Source organism: Falco punctatus (assembly GCF_963210335.1).
Source record: "Falco punctatus genome assembly, chromosome: 15".
Lineage (NCBI taxonomy): Eukaryota > Metazoa > Chordata > Aves > Falconiformes > Falconidae > Falco > Falco punctatus.
Genome location: NC_137595.1, coordinates 17,929,715 through 17,941,810, shown reverse-complemented (window position 1 = coordinate 17,941,810; position 12,096 = coordinate 17,929,715). Strand labels below are relative to the sequence as shown.

The following is a 12,096-nucleotide window of genomic DNA, read 5'->3' as shown; positions in this document are numbered from 1 at the left end:
ACCCTGCAAGATCATAGCACTATCATGAACAGAAAGAAAATCAATCTGACACCAGCTCAAATAATAGCAGTTCTGGGAGTCACAGTATATAGTACAAGTCCACTGGGAGGGTCTGCTTGTCAGAACAATGGCACTTGAAGACACTGAATACTTTGACAGACATCAAAGCAAGAAGAAAAGGAACAGTAAGATCAGTTCTCAGGCATGATGGTGTCAGGCACACAAATAGCAACCTGAGTGATACTTCAAATGAAGGTGATGCAGATGTTGGTCTTGTGGTCAGGCAGTAGTCAGGTCTTCTTGCAAAAAGTACTTCAAATACCTGAAAAAGCTTTTAAAGGTTTAACTTAGTGGTGATGTCAAAATTGCATAAGAATTGATAGAATTTCTTCCTAGAGTTAAAGAGCAAAAGTTAAGAAAACTTAAGTATTTGGAAAAGACTGAAAAGTTCACTTTCTGTGTATAGTGGGTAATGGTGTCTTCATAAAAGTTCTTACACATTTCTGTAATAACTTGTTTGAATATCCATATACTTGCAAGACCTTAAACTATAGATCATATGCCTACTGTAAGCACGCTACCGTTTTGAGCTTCTGCTGGAAATAAACATGTTGTTGAATCAATGCTGCTTCTAGAAATCCTACAAGTTGTAATGTAGCAAAAATAACCCCAAAAAGGTCATCAGTCTGAAATATGCACAAGCCACAGCAAAGCTGAGGAGTAGATAATATTAGAGATTCAGATAATATTTAAGATAACATGTGCCATTAGCAATAATCAACTGGAGGTGGTAAGCTGGTGTCAACATTTTGTTTGAGATTTTTTGTTAGGTGGGGGGGTTTGGTTTTGTAAGTGGAAAAGAAAATTGCTAAGGCCCCCTGAGATCTACCGCAACATCTTGTAGGATATTTCTCGGAGAGGAGAATGAAAACATGAGAATAATGCCAGGAAAAAAAAAAAGAAAAGAAAAAATTCTACCATGAAAATTCCCTTTTTGTGATTTCGTTCACTGTGATGTCAACTGGTCAAATCTTTCATCTCACCAGGTTTGGTGGTTTGTTGTTCTGATGCTTTGACAGTCCATAAATACTCTGGTGAATAAGTCTAGTTTTTTCAATGAAGGCATCTTCCTTTATTCTAATTAGAAACAGGAAGAGCGAAAATGCAGACAAAATTGTCAGCTGAATGTTTTTAAGCGCCATTGCCAAGGCATCGTAGTATCAGTAGTGATCTAATACTCGAGCTGTTTTTCAGATGTTCCATGGTATTGATGTGTTGCAAATTATTCTCATGTGCTAACCTTATCGTGCTACAAAATTTAAATTGGTATCTCAAAAAATTAATATTATATAAATGGAACATGTTATTTTCAATTTTTGTAATCTCTGAGCAACTAAATTGGATTTAAAAATTACATTGTTGCTAATTAGGTCTTAGTGGGTCTTCTTAATTAAGCACACAGTTGGAAAAGAGACATAGTGATAATTATCTCAATTTGATGGCTATACAATTCGCATTATCAACAAATAGCCAAAGCACAATTCAGTTTTCTTGTCACATATAAATGAATACAATACTTACCACATGTTGATGTATTTTAAAACAGCATACCTTCCAAAGGATAATGGTTGCTTACTCCTAGATGAAAGGAAGATTCCATTCTTCCTACCTGCATATACATAAGTATGTGTGTGCCTCACAATTGTGTTACATTTTTAGATAAATGATAGCACTTACATAATGTATCTATATTAAAAACCATTATGATATTGTTACCTCTTCAGTTCAGAAGCATTCCAAGATTAAACTATATTTTCATAGAACTTTGCTACTATATGGAGTCTCCTAATTTTAGGTTTTAACAATGCAAAATTATGCTCTTGGCACCAAAACGGTAATCATAACAGTGGAGAGCAACCCAAGCTTTCACAGACGAGCATGTTAACACCTCATCTGCAGATGTATATAGTACAGAGAAGTGCCTGGTACGTACTGGAAACATCCTGTACAATGGGAGGGGGCTTAGCTATCCTAGGCATACTTGAATGTGAGGGGGAATGTCCCTTTCTTTAACTCTGTCCTCTTCTTATAGTGTCATTTACCAAGAAAAGACAACTTTAACCATACATCCGCCATGGAGTAAAGAATTACTTCTGAGATATCCATATAGGATTGTTGATCCTGTAATCTCAACCTATGCTCTTAATGAAGAAAACTTCTTTTACTTCTTTCTCTATATTGTCCCTGCCATACAGTTAGGAATTAAGTTTCAAAGACATTAGATGTCATGTCCATGTGTTCTGTACCAAATCTGTAGATATCAAGCACTTGCCTAATTTTGCTTAAGCCCAGACTATTTCATGATCTGCAGGATTCTTAGTTGAAGCATCGAGATGCTGGGGTGCTTTTCACAGTGCTTTCATTATTTGAAATTAAAACTTCACACCAGGAGTTATCCTGCAGTATAATCAGGAATTGTATTTCCTAAAGTACAGTTCTTCAGAAAGACTTAGAGTTCAGGAGATACTCTGAACCTGTCCAGGATGCACATGAATCATGGATGTACTTTGTCCCCCAGCAGCAGCACTGCTCTTCTGTGCTTGAACCTCCATTACCCGTGCTCACTAACATTGAATGATGAGTTTCTGAAAAAAAACATTAGGGAGTTTTGTGATTTTTACAGTCAGTGGCAGTTCTCCAAGTAAAGTGAAGGGCACATGTTGGCCAAGAATTCTGTATCACAGTTGAGTAGCTGACATAACGTATGTTTTTCAGTTCACTTTCAGTCTTGCCATATGTCACAAAATGCTGCAACAACCTGACTTTCTTTACAGTTTTATTCTGCAGCGTTTTCTCTCTGAAACTTTGGATTAAAAGGGCAACACTTTGAATTACTTTAACTAGAACTAAATTAGACTTTGATTTTAAATGAAGACTATTGAATGTGAAAATGAACCTTATTTCTACTTGCATCTATCACAATGACAGATATGAATGTAAGGGTAAATGTAATCCATGCATAGGTTAAACCAGTACCTCTTCTAGGGATTGTTTTAAACCCATGGTACGTCCCGGAAAATGGCATTTTACATTTATATGCTTGATTTAGAAAGATGTGTAAAAACTCATAGTCTCACACTGTTTTCTTTTATCCATACATTGCTTTTCTTCAGAGGTGCTATGTAGTCCACTTGCAGGAATAACACAATATCTCAATGTTTCAGTGTCTCCACTCATACACAGAGAAATACTGGGCATGTTGTACCTGGTGACCTGTACTTCATTATGTTGTCTTCAGACATGTCCTGATATGTCGTTATTTTATGTTCCACAGGAAAAGTTCATGGGAATTTTTGTCACTTATTGTTTGTTTGGTGGTTGTTTATTTGTTGGTTTATTGTTGCTGTTTGTTGTTTGTTTTTTTATTTTTATTTTGGTTTCTTCATCAATCTTCTAGGGATTGCTTTCAATTACTCTTTCTTGATTTTAGTATGAGCTTTTTCCTTCTAGTGGAAAGTAATATCTGCTTCCATCCTACAGACTTTCCATGTTTTTTCGTAGTGCTATTTAATTCTATGCATCATCTAGAAACATAGTTTGTTCCTGTTCCACTGCCACTCAACTGTTTTAGCTTGTATTTTTCTTGCTGCATATAACAAAAGAGAGAACTTTAAGGATCACATAAGGACTTCCTTTGTTTATAATATCTAAACAAATATTTGAGGGATATAGTTCTGAAGGTATGTACAAGGTCAGAATATTTTTTTCTTTTTTCCCCATCTTGGTATTGCATTTCTCAAAGGTTTAAATCAAGTGTGTTTGCTTTGTTTTGCCTTTCATATTTTACAGTTTTGTATTTCAGAAAAGACTTGCAGAATAAAGGTACTGTTATTTTTGCCTTCAGCAATCCAGAGCTGAAATACCTGCTTAGTAGTTCATTTTCAGAAACCAGTGGTCTGAAAAGCTAATAAGCAAATGGTAGCTTTCAGATAAGGGTATGCGTTGAAAAAAAAAAAAAAAGGAGAGAATTGAGTGAATGTGTGGAGCTGGGGTTTGTAGTTCATTGAACGCCCCCCTGAGAACAAAAAAACCAGAATTACAGGGGGCTGCCTTCTGAATCTAAGTTTTGAATATATGCAAACAAGTTTTTGCGAACAAGTCTGTTTCCTGCTTATACTTTAACATCATAACTGCAATTACATTTTAATTCTGTGTAGTTTGGAATGCCTGAATATTGGACACAAGTTTAGTTAAGGCCAAAAAAAGGTTACAGTGCTTCATGTTTTCACTCTTGTACAATTCCAGAAGACCCCATTCAGCTACATGATACTCATTTCATTATCATCCATACCCTGACCTGTTAAATAAGTCTGGTAATCGGTGCCCACTGACTTGCTTATTAAATGGGCGCCCTAACAGAGCAGCCTGTTAAGAATGTATACAAAGCGTTATTAAAGTAATGTGTTCTCTGTGACACCACTGTATTTGAGTACAGTGCCTCTATGGAGTATTAAATGCATACAGTGAGTTTTCTTATAAAATACCTATTGATTAGTGTGTGCACTGCAAAGAGCCTCATCACAGGCTTCCTCAGAAGCCACAGTTACCCTGATGGTTTTGTGCTTCAGAGCACGTAGGATTCTGATCTAAGCAGAATGTGAAGTTAGGTGGTTGATGTAAGGGGTTTTGATGCTAGTTGAAATGTGAAAATAGTTTCTAATAACACATGCAACAGGCATTTAGAAAGTTGCATAAATCGTACATTAAAAATATAGATCCATATGCATATAGATATTGGCTCCATTACTTAAAAGGTGGGGGTTTTCCATCTAATAGAGCTGTTTGACTTTTTTGATTTTGCAGAAGTGTTTCATTGTGAATTTAAGGGATGCTTAAGTTGTGTATTCTGCAGATCTAACTGAAACTGTATATGATATATTTTAACGTATGGTTGAGATTTATTTGCTATTCAGTGCCTAAATATATATTTCATATATTTATAAGTTTATCGGTATCATAAACATATAATTTTACATTTTTTATTTTTTTTCTTGTTAAATATTTTATGAACCCTTTTAAGGACAGAACAGTGATGGAAAGGTCAAAAAAGTACTATTCTTTGTGAGGAGAGCATTAAGACACACAAAGGTCACTTACAGGAACTGTAAGCTCTTATGAGACTTTATCATTTTGCTGACAAGGTCAACTTGATATTGATTGGCTGGGTATTTTGTTTAGTTACTTGAAGGCCATTTATTTGAAGAAACGTGTGTAAACATCCAGGCAATATTCTTTATACACCTGCCCTGTTCCAGCATTTTGAGTTGCTTATTGTGTTGTCTTTTTCCAAACAAAATATGAAATAATGTTAAAGCATTTGATTGCCAGTGTTTAAATTTAGGTTATCGTAACATACCATCATTCGTTAAATTTAACTGAATCTCCTACTGTAGAAAAGCTTGAAGATTTGATCTGGTTTTTATCATGTGTTCCTGAATCATAAAAACAATTTTTGATGAAAAATTTTATGAAGTATTTTTCCAGTCCTTGCAAATGATTTATCACCTGCTTTCATATCGGGTCAGGTAGCTGTGGGTTTATGAGACATTAATGCCCTAAGCAAAAATAAGGGAAGCACAGGTTTGGTCCATGTGTGAAAGGAAGCTGTAGTTTATGGTGGCGTTTGATGCTCTGGTGCTCTGTCTCCAGCCCTTACGTGAGCTGTTAGTGCCACTGTGGTTTTTAGATGGCTTTGATAAAATTGGGTTGGGGTGGGAAGGGGAGAGTCAGGTGAGCTGAGGACTTTCTTCCATCAGGTAGTGAACGAATTGGCAACTTGGGGTCTTGCTGCAATACATCTGTGTCTGCATCCTTCTGCTATAAAGGCTGTAAAAGTCTTCCTGGTGTTGTGCAGCGTGCACTGAGGGCAGCCAGTGTTACAGCCTGCCGCTGGCCTGGCTTGGTGGGCCGGGTTGTGCTGGGAAAAGCTGAGCGGTGGCTTCACACACGTGTGCCAGGCTTGGCATCCCACCAGCTGGAGTGTGGCCGTGAATGGCCATGGCAGTAGTAGAGCCCCTGAGCAGAGGGAAGGTGGTGCTAACCTAGCTGTGATACTCGTAAGCTGGTCAGGGGGTTTTAATCATTCTTGCCCATATGTAATAGGGAATAACAAAGTTATAGCTTTTAAGGGGCTATTTCATGGAGCTTTTACATTAATTTAGGTTTGAGAAAATGCACATCCATATATGTGAGAAAACAGCACACATGAAAGTAACACAGTAAAAGAGAAGACCTGAAATATGTAATGAATCTAATAGTAATTGCTTACATTAAATGATTTGGTCTGTCTGCTGCCTTGGTTAACATTGTTAAGTATATTTCTACTACAACCTCTTCTCACAAAAAGTGAAGACTTGTTATTAAAACTTGTTTTAAAAGAATAAAAATAAGTCTTTGTTAAGTAGTTGGTTTTCTTCAGCCCAAGTTTTACAGGTCTCTCTGCATCCTAATAAATTTTTGTTACTCGTTTAAAAAGAAAAAAAGTCACTATTGAAACCTCCTGCAAAATAGATGCGCAGCAAAGTTCTCCTTAGGAGGAACTTGTGTGTAATCCCCCCTGCCCTCCTTCCTGAGTCAAGGTGCATAAGTATGCTACTAACTTTTCCAGTAATTAGTTAATTTGTCATGCTCATTGTTTTCCGCTTTTGAAAGCGGGATGCAATCTGTGCGTCTGAGGCTTCTTGCACTTGTTGCCTTCATGGAAAAATTTATTTCTTGTCTACTGCCTCGTCCTAGCAGAAACCTTTAATTTATCCTCATTTTCCTCTGACTTCTGTGGCACCGTCTCCATTTGTTCTGTCAGACAGGATATCTAGGAGGGCTTTTCCCTGTCAGTAACCATTTCTACAAAGTCATCAGGTAATCTTTTAAGACAACCCTGTGCTTGTTAGTCACAGCACCTTTGAGTTCTTCTGTTGCAGATCAGACTATTAAAGTAACTTATAAAATAAGTACTGAACTTCTTAGGCAATAATAGGCAGTGTTGGCAAATAACAGTAAATTATTTAGGCAGATAGCTTTTGAGAAGCAAATAGTGCTTATTAGTAACTTGTCTGCACAGAAGCATCTGGATCAATCCAGAGCGCAGAATCTTGCGTTCATTGCTGAAGCCCCATGACACGCTTGTCAGCCAGCCTTGGGCTCTGGCAGGCTGGCAGCTCCTCACTTTGTCTTTTTAGTTCTCTCTCTTGAAGAGTTTATTGACTTGAGTGCTTTCAAGCCCTCTGTTGAATAGGAGACGTGAACTCCATTTTTTATTTGTTTATTTTTTAATGCTGGAGCTCTGTGTCTGGGTGCTATTTGTTTCTGAAGAGCTCTTCCATCTCAGGTTAAATGGTGAAACTCCCTGAGGTGTTGCGTTTCAAGCAAAGATGTGTCTTTAACCTCTTTCCCCCGATAGCGCCCTGAAATGTGCAGAAGAGAAGGCATGCACTTCGTGGTGTTACTTGTGCTGTAGTGGTCTGTCTCCTTTCCTGCCATTCCCCCAAGGGTTCTGTGGGCCTGTATTTTCTTTTTCCATTACTGTGTTAGAAATCTTATTCCCTCTTCACACCATGGGCATTGTTTTCTGCTCTTGCTCAGGAAGGTGGTTCTTTCAAAAGTATTGGGAGGACACACAAGCAGGAGATGAAGTTTTGTTACACTGGAACACGGTGACAGCTGTCATCAGTTGTTTCCCAAAAATTCAGACAATTTCAGAAGTTAAACTCATCTCTATAGCCCTCTAACATGGAGAGCTTTCTGTGGGTTCTTTTATGTTTACCTTTTGTGTGTTTTCACTTTTCTGTGGCTGCTTTTGGACATTCATATTGTACACTCACAGCTGGCAATTTATGTGGTTAGAAGTCCTTGTTGCAGTTAGTAAATGGGCTGATATCAAACTGAGTATTAAACTTACATCCCTCTGCTGCTGACCTTAAAATCATTAAAAAGCTGTGAACAACTGCTTTTTAAGCAAAATCTTTTTTAACTTCTATGGTTTTGGTCTTCTAGCAATAATATTTAAAGCCACCTTTTTTTTTAGCATGTGTTCATCTAAAAAAAAAAACAAAACAAAACCTTAAATTTCTTTTAACGGAGCTCCCTGTATGTGAACAGTGCTGCTGTAAAAGGTGTGCCATAACCCCTGTTATTTCATTGCAGAGTTTGCCTTAAAATTAATGATGGAAACAGCTTTACAAAGGCAAGGTTACAGGACAAGTGCAGTAGTCACATGTGCAGCTGTAGCCCATTTGATTTTAATGATACTGGATTTGAACATCATTTTAATGATACACAAAACTGCAACCTGCAGTCTGGAAGATTTCGTTGAGGTTCAGTGGAGCCATCATGTTGGTATGAGATTAGACAGGAGATGCAGAGGCAGAAAGGGATTATACTGCAGGGTCGAAGCTGCTTCTTGTTGAAATGTTGACACAATCCAAAAGGAAAATGTCCATTTCTGAACCATCGTACGCTCTCATAGAGGAAGAGTCTGGTGTATTTTGGTTTTTACCAAGTCTGGTGGTTTTCTAAAGTGTGGAGTCTCTTATTCTTGATTAAATGTAATTTAATTTGCAACAAAATACTTCAAAAGCGTGAACTTTCTGTTTTATAGGATTCATATTTTAAGAGATACAAAATGTTATTTTCACGTAATGTGAATATGCATCCCTTTAGAAAAACAATAACGGTTCTGTCTTAGCTTTAATAGCAAATACAAGGTTTTGTAACGTTTTTTGTGCATAAGGTGTAGTTATTGCTTTGTTTAATGGGGTAGGGCTTAAGGTTTGAGGATTTTGGTTTTTTACTTCAAGTCACTGTTATTTTAATTCTACTTTTAAAAGTAAAACAATAAGACATGTTCAGATTCTTTCCTGGATTATAGTGATATTAATGCAATTCACTTACATTAACTGAAAATAAAATTAGGCCTTTGAGCTAAATTTATATATGACATCTGAACTGGATTTTTTTTTTCCCCAGGACTATTTTCTTGAGGAGTTCCAGTTGCTTGTTTTCATGACTTTGAGCCTATTTAATCAGAGATGGAGCAGATGGACTGCAAACCCTACCAGCCACTGTCAAAAGTCAAGCATGAAGTGGATCTAACTTACACGAGTTCTTCAGATGAAAGTGAAGATGGAGGAAAGCAAAGGCAATCTTATGACTCAAGAGAAACTCTGAATGAATATAGCCAAGAGCTAAGACTTAATTATAACAGTCATAGCAGGAAAAGAAAAAACATTGACCAGTCCACACAAGGTAAACTGTTTATTTTATGTACTAATTATGGCTATTACTTTCTGATTACTTACTATGAAACAATATCATGTTGTCAGCAGAAAAGCAAATATTTTGTTTTCAAAGGCTTGTGGTGAAAACCCACTTTTTACTTATTTTTAACCATACCATAATATCAGAAATTTATGAATTTTTTTTCTGTTTATTTTGGGATTTTTTGAAGTAAAATTGCTTTTCTAGCAGAGTGGACTGGCTGGTCTTCTGGAGACCATCATATGATAGCAACAGATAAATATTTCTTTAATAGTAGCTACTCTACTTACTGGTGTTGACTGATTAATTATTTACTGCCTTTGCATACATTGTGTGCATTTTGGTATAAAATCAACATCAAGGCTGTAGCTATCTCTGCATGTTCTTACAAAACATATGATTGAATTCAAATGCAATATTTAGCCTAACAAAATTTCTGATTGTATAAACAACCAACTTATTTAAAACCTGAAGATAATTAGTGTACTGTAAAAAAAAAATTAAAGAAAAAAAACCACCACCACCCCAAAAAACAAACAAACAAAAAAAGCCAACAGTTAAGTTTCTTTTTTTAGCCTTTTGCATGATAAGGACAGGAGCCTAGGACAAATATTTGAGAGCTTATGTTGGTTGAACTATGGTTAGGAAAAGCTGCGGTTTGGTCAGAGAGAAGAGCTAAAGACTAAGACTAAAGAAATGGAGGGAAAATAAGCAGAATTTACTGCAGCATTCCCCGACAGACTGCTGCTCATGGAAACACACTTTCTACAGACATGTGGCTTATCTGTTTCCTTTGGCTCTGTCACAAATGCAGGCAGGATGGTGGGGCAGGGAGAATATTTTTAGGAATCAGTGCTGTGTATCAGAAGCAGCAAGAGTCCTGTCCCCTTAAAGGTAATAGTAACAGTGTTCCAGGGACAGTCACTCCCTGCTCTACAGGAAGGTGGTTAAATTGATCCGTTGTAGTGTGGCCAGTATTTCTCAGCAAAAAATGTGGTACTTAAAAAAAAAACAAACAAACAAAAAAAAAAAAAAAAAAAAAAAAAAAAAAAAGAAAAAAAAAAACCAAAAAACCCACACCAAAAAAACCCCACAACAAAACAAAAAAACCCTCCAACCAAAACCCCCACCATACACGCACAAAAAAAACCCCACGTGCACAAAGCAACTCAGTCCCTCACTGCTCATTCAGAAAAGCCTTCTCTTGTTCTTGGATATTAGATTTCTTCTTTTACAAGAAAATAAAAAAATAGGTTTTTCGGTGCTGGAATATTTGTCTCCTCTGTGATGTGTAAATTAATGCAAAATTAGAATAGCTGTGCTATGTATTCTTTACAGCCTTTTTGGTTTTACTGCAGATATTCTGAATCAAGTTACTTTCATAATACTGGTGTTGCCTGAAAGTACCTTTAATTCATGGGAGAAATAATACCTAGCTGCCAGAGATAGCCTCGATCCATGCACATATATTCCCTCCGAAGAGTTACAAAACTGCAATATTGGGAAAGAAAAAATCATGAATAGAGTTTTCAACAAAGTATTATATAGAAAACTCAACTTAAATGCTTGATTCTTTATAAATGACTTGATCTTGGACATGCTATGAGAGTTTGGCTAAGATGGGGCTACATTGTTGTAAATGGAGATGATGTAAATTTACTTGTAGATCTACTTAAAGCAACTACCTCTGATAACTGGCTATGAAAGCATAACCTCTGCATTGGCCAGGCCTCTCAGGAGCTCCCCGTTTGCAAGGCTTTGCTGCTGTTGGAATTCACGTTAGCTGTAGCATCACTAGCTTGGACACATATACAAAGGTTGTAGGCATAAGAAACCAGCCTGAGTGTCGTACATAGAATTTATTCTTCCAGAACAGTGCCTTTGAAAGCAATCGCATTAATAATTTTGGAGGAATGGTCAAATTAGTGTGCATTTCTGCAAGAAGTTGTCAGGCATGAACTTACCTCACTTACTCAGGCCTGGCCTGTTAGGAATCAGCTTTATGCTTGCACAGACTGACAAGGATTTTGCACTCATGTTGTAAGAGGATTTTATTGGAAATATATGCCCCAAGATTTTTCTATTCACATTAACTTTTATGAGATACTGTATGAATTTGCCAATCTTCTTTCACAAGCACTGGTATTTTTCTTTTTGGAAGCAATACAGTCTTTTACTGCTTCAAACTGCAGTGTGAGGCTTGATGTCCATGATCACAGAAACTCACTTAAGCCTCTACAGTAGTTCCTCAATGTGCAGGGAAGATGTCTAGGCACCTTCTATCCTGAATTGTCTAGGTCAGTATATCATTGTTTAATATATACTGTTTGCTTTACTGTCTTACTGAGCATAAAACTGTTTTTGCAAACATATGCTTGTGTGCTGGTTGTAAGGATGGAGCTGAATTTTGCTTGTTATACTAGAAATCATAGTTCTCTCCTGTGACTAATCCAGTTTAGTATAACTGATTTAGTTATTGCACAGCCTAGGTATATCTGTTTGGCTTCCCAGGAATTCATCCCTGTGTCTTTCTAGTAATTTAAATCATACGGTTTTCCTTTGCCACAAATTGAACCCAAACGTTTGGCCTGGCAAGCAACACAGATCTGAAATATAACTGGTTGAGCTCAAAATTCAAATGAGCAAAAAAGTTTGTAAAGCTGGCTGTAAATTTTCACACTTCAGCCAGAGTTTGATTTGATTTCAATTCTAGTGTGTTATTTCCAAAATGACACCAGGTTTCACAGTATATGGAAACTGGGCGTTGGAGAGTTCTTGGTG

The 12,096-nt window shown here is 36.8% G+C and overlaps 1 protein-coding gene across 4 annotated transcripts in view; it reads left to right on the top strand.

Annotated features, from left to right (window-relative positions):
• The window catches only part of TENM1 (teneurin transmembrane protein 1), a 571,145-nt gene that overhangs the window by 305,154 nt on the left and 253,895 nt on the right, over positions 1 to 12,096 (top strand). For all 4 annotated transcript variants that reach the window (XM_080365640.1, XM_080365639.1, XM_080365641.1 and 1 more), the window contains one exon: positions 9,025 to 9,303. In XM_080365640.1, the coding sequence (XP_080221766.1) occupies positions 9,087 to 9,303 (217 nt within the window). In that variant the 5' untranslated portion in view covers positions 9,025 to 9,086. The remainder of the gene's footprint in view (positions 1 to 9,024; positions 9,304 to 12,096) is intronic.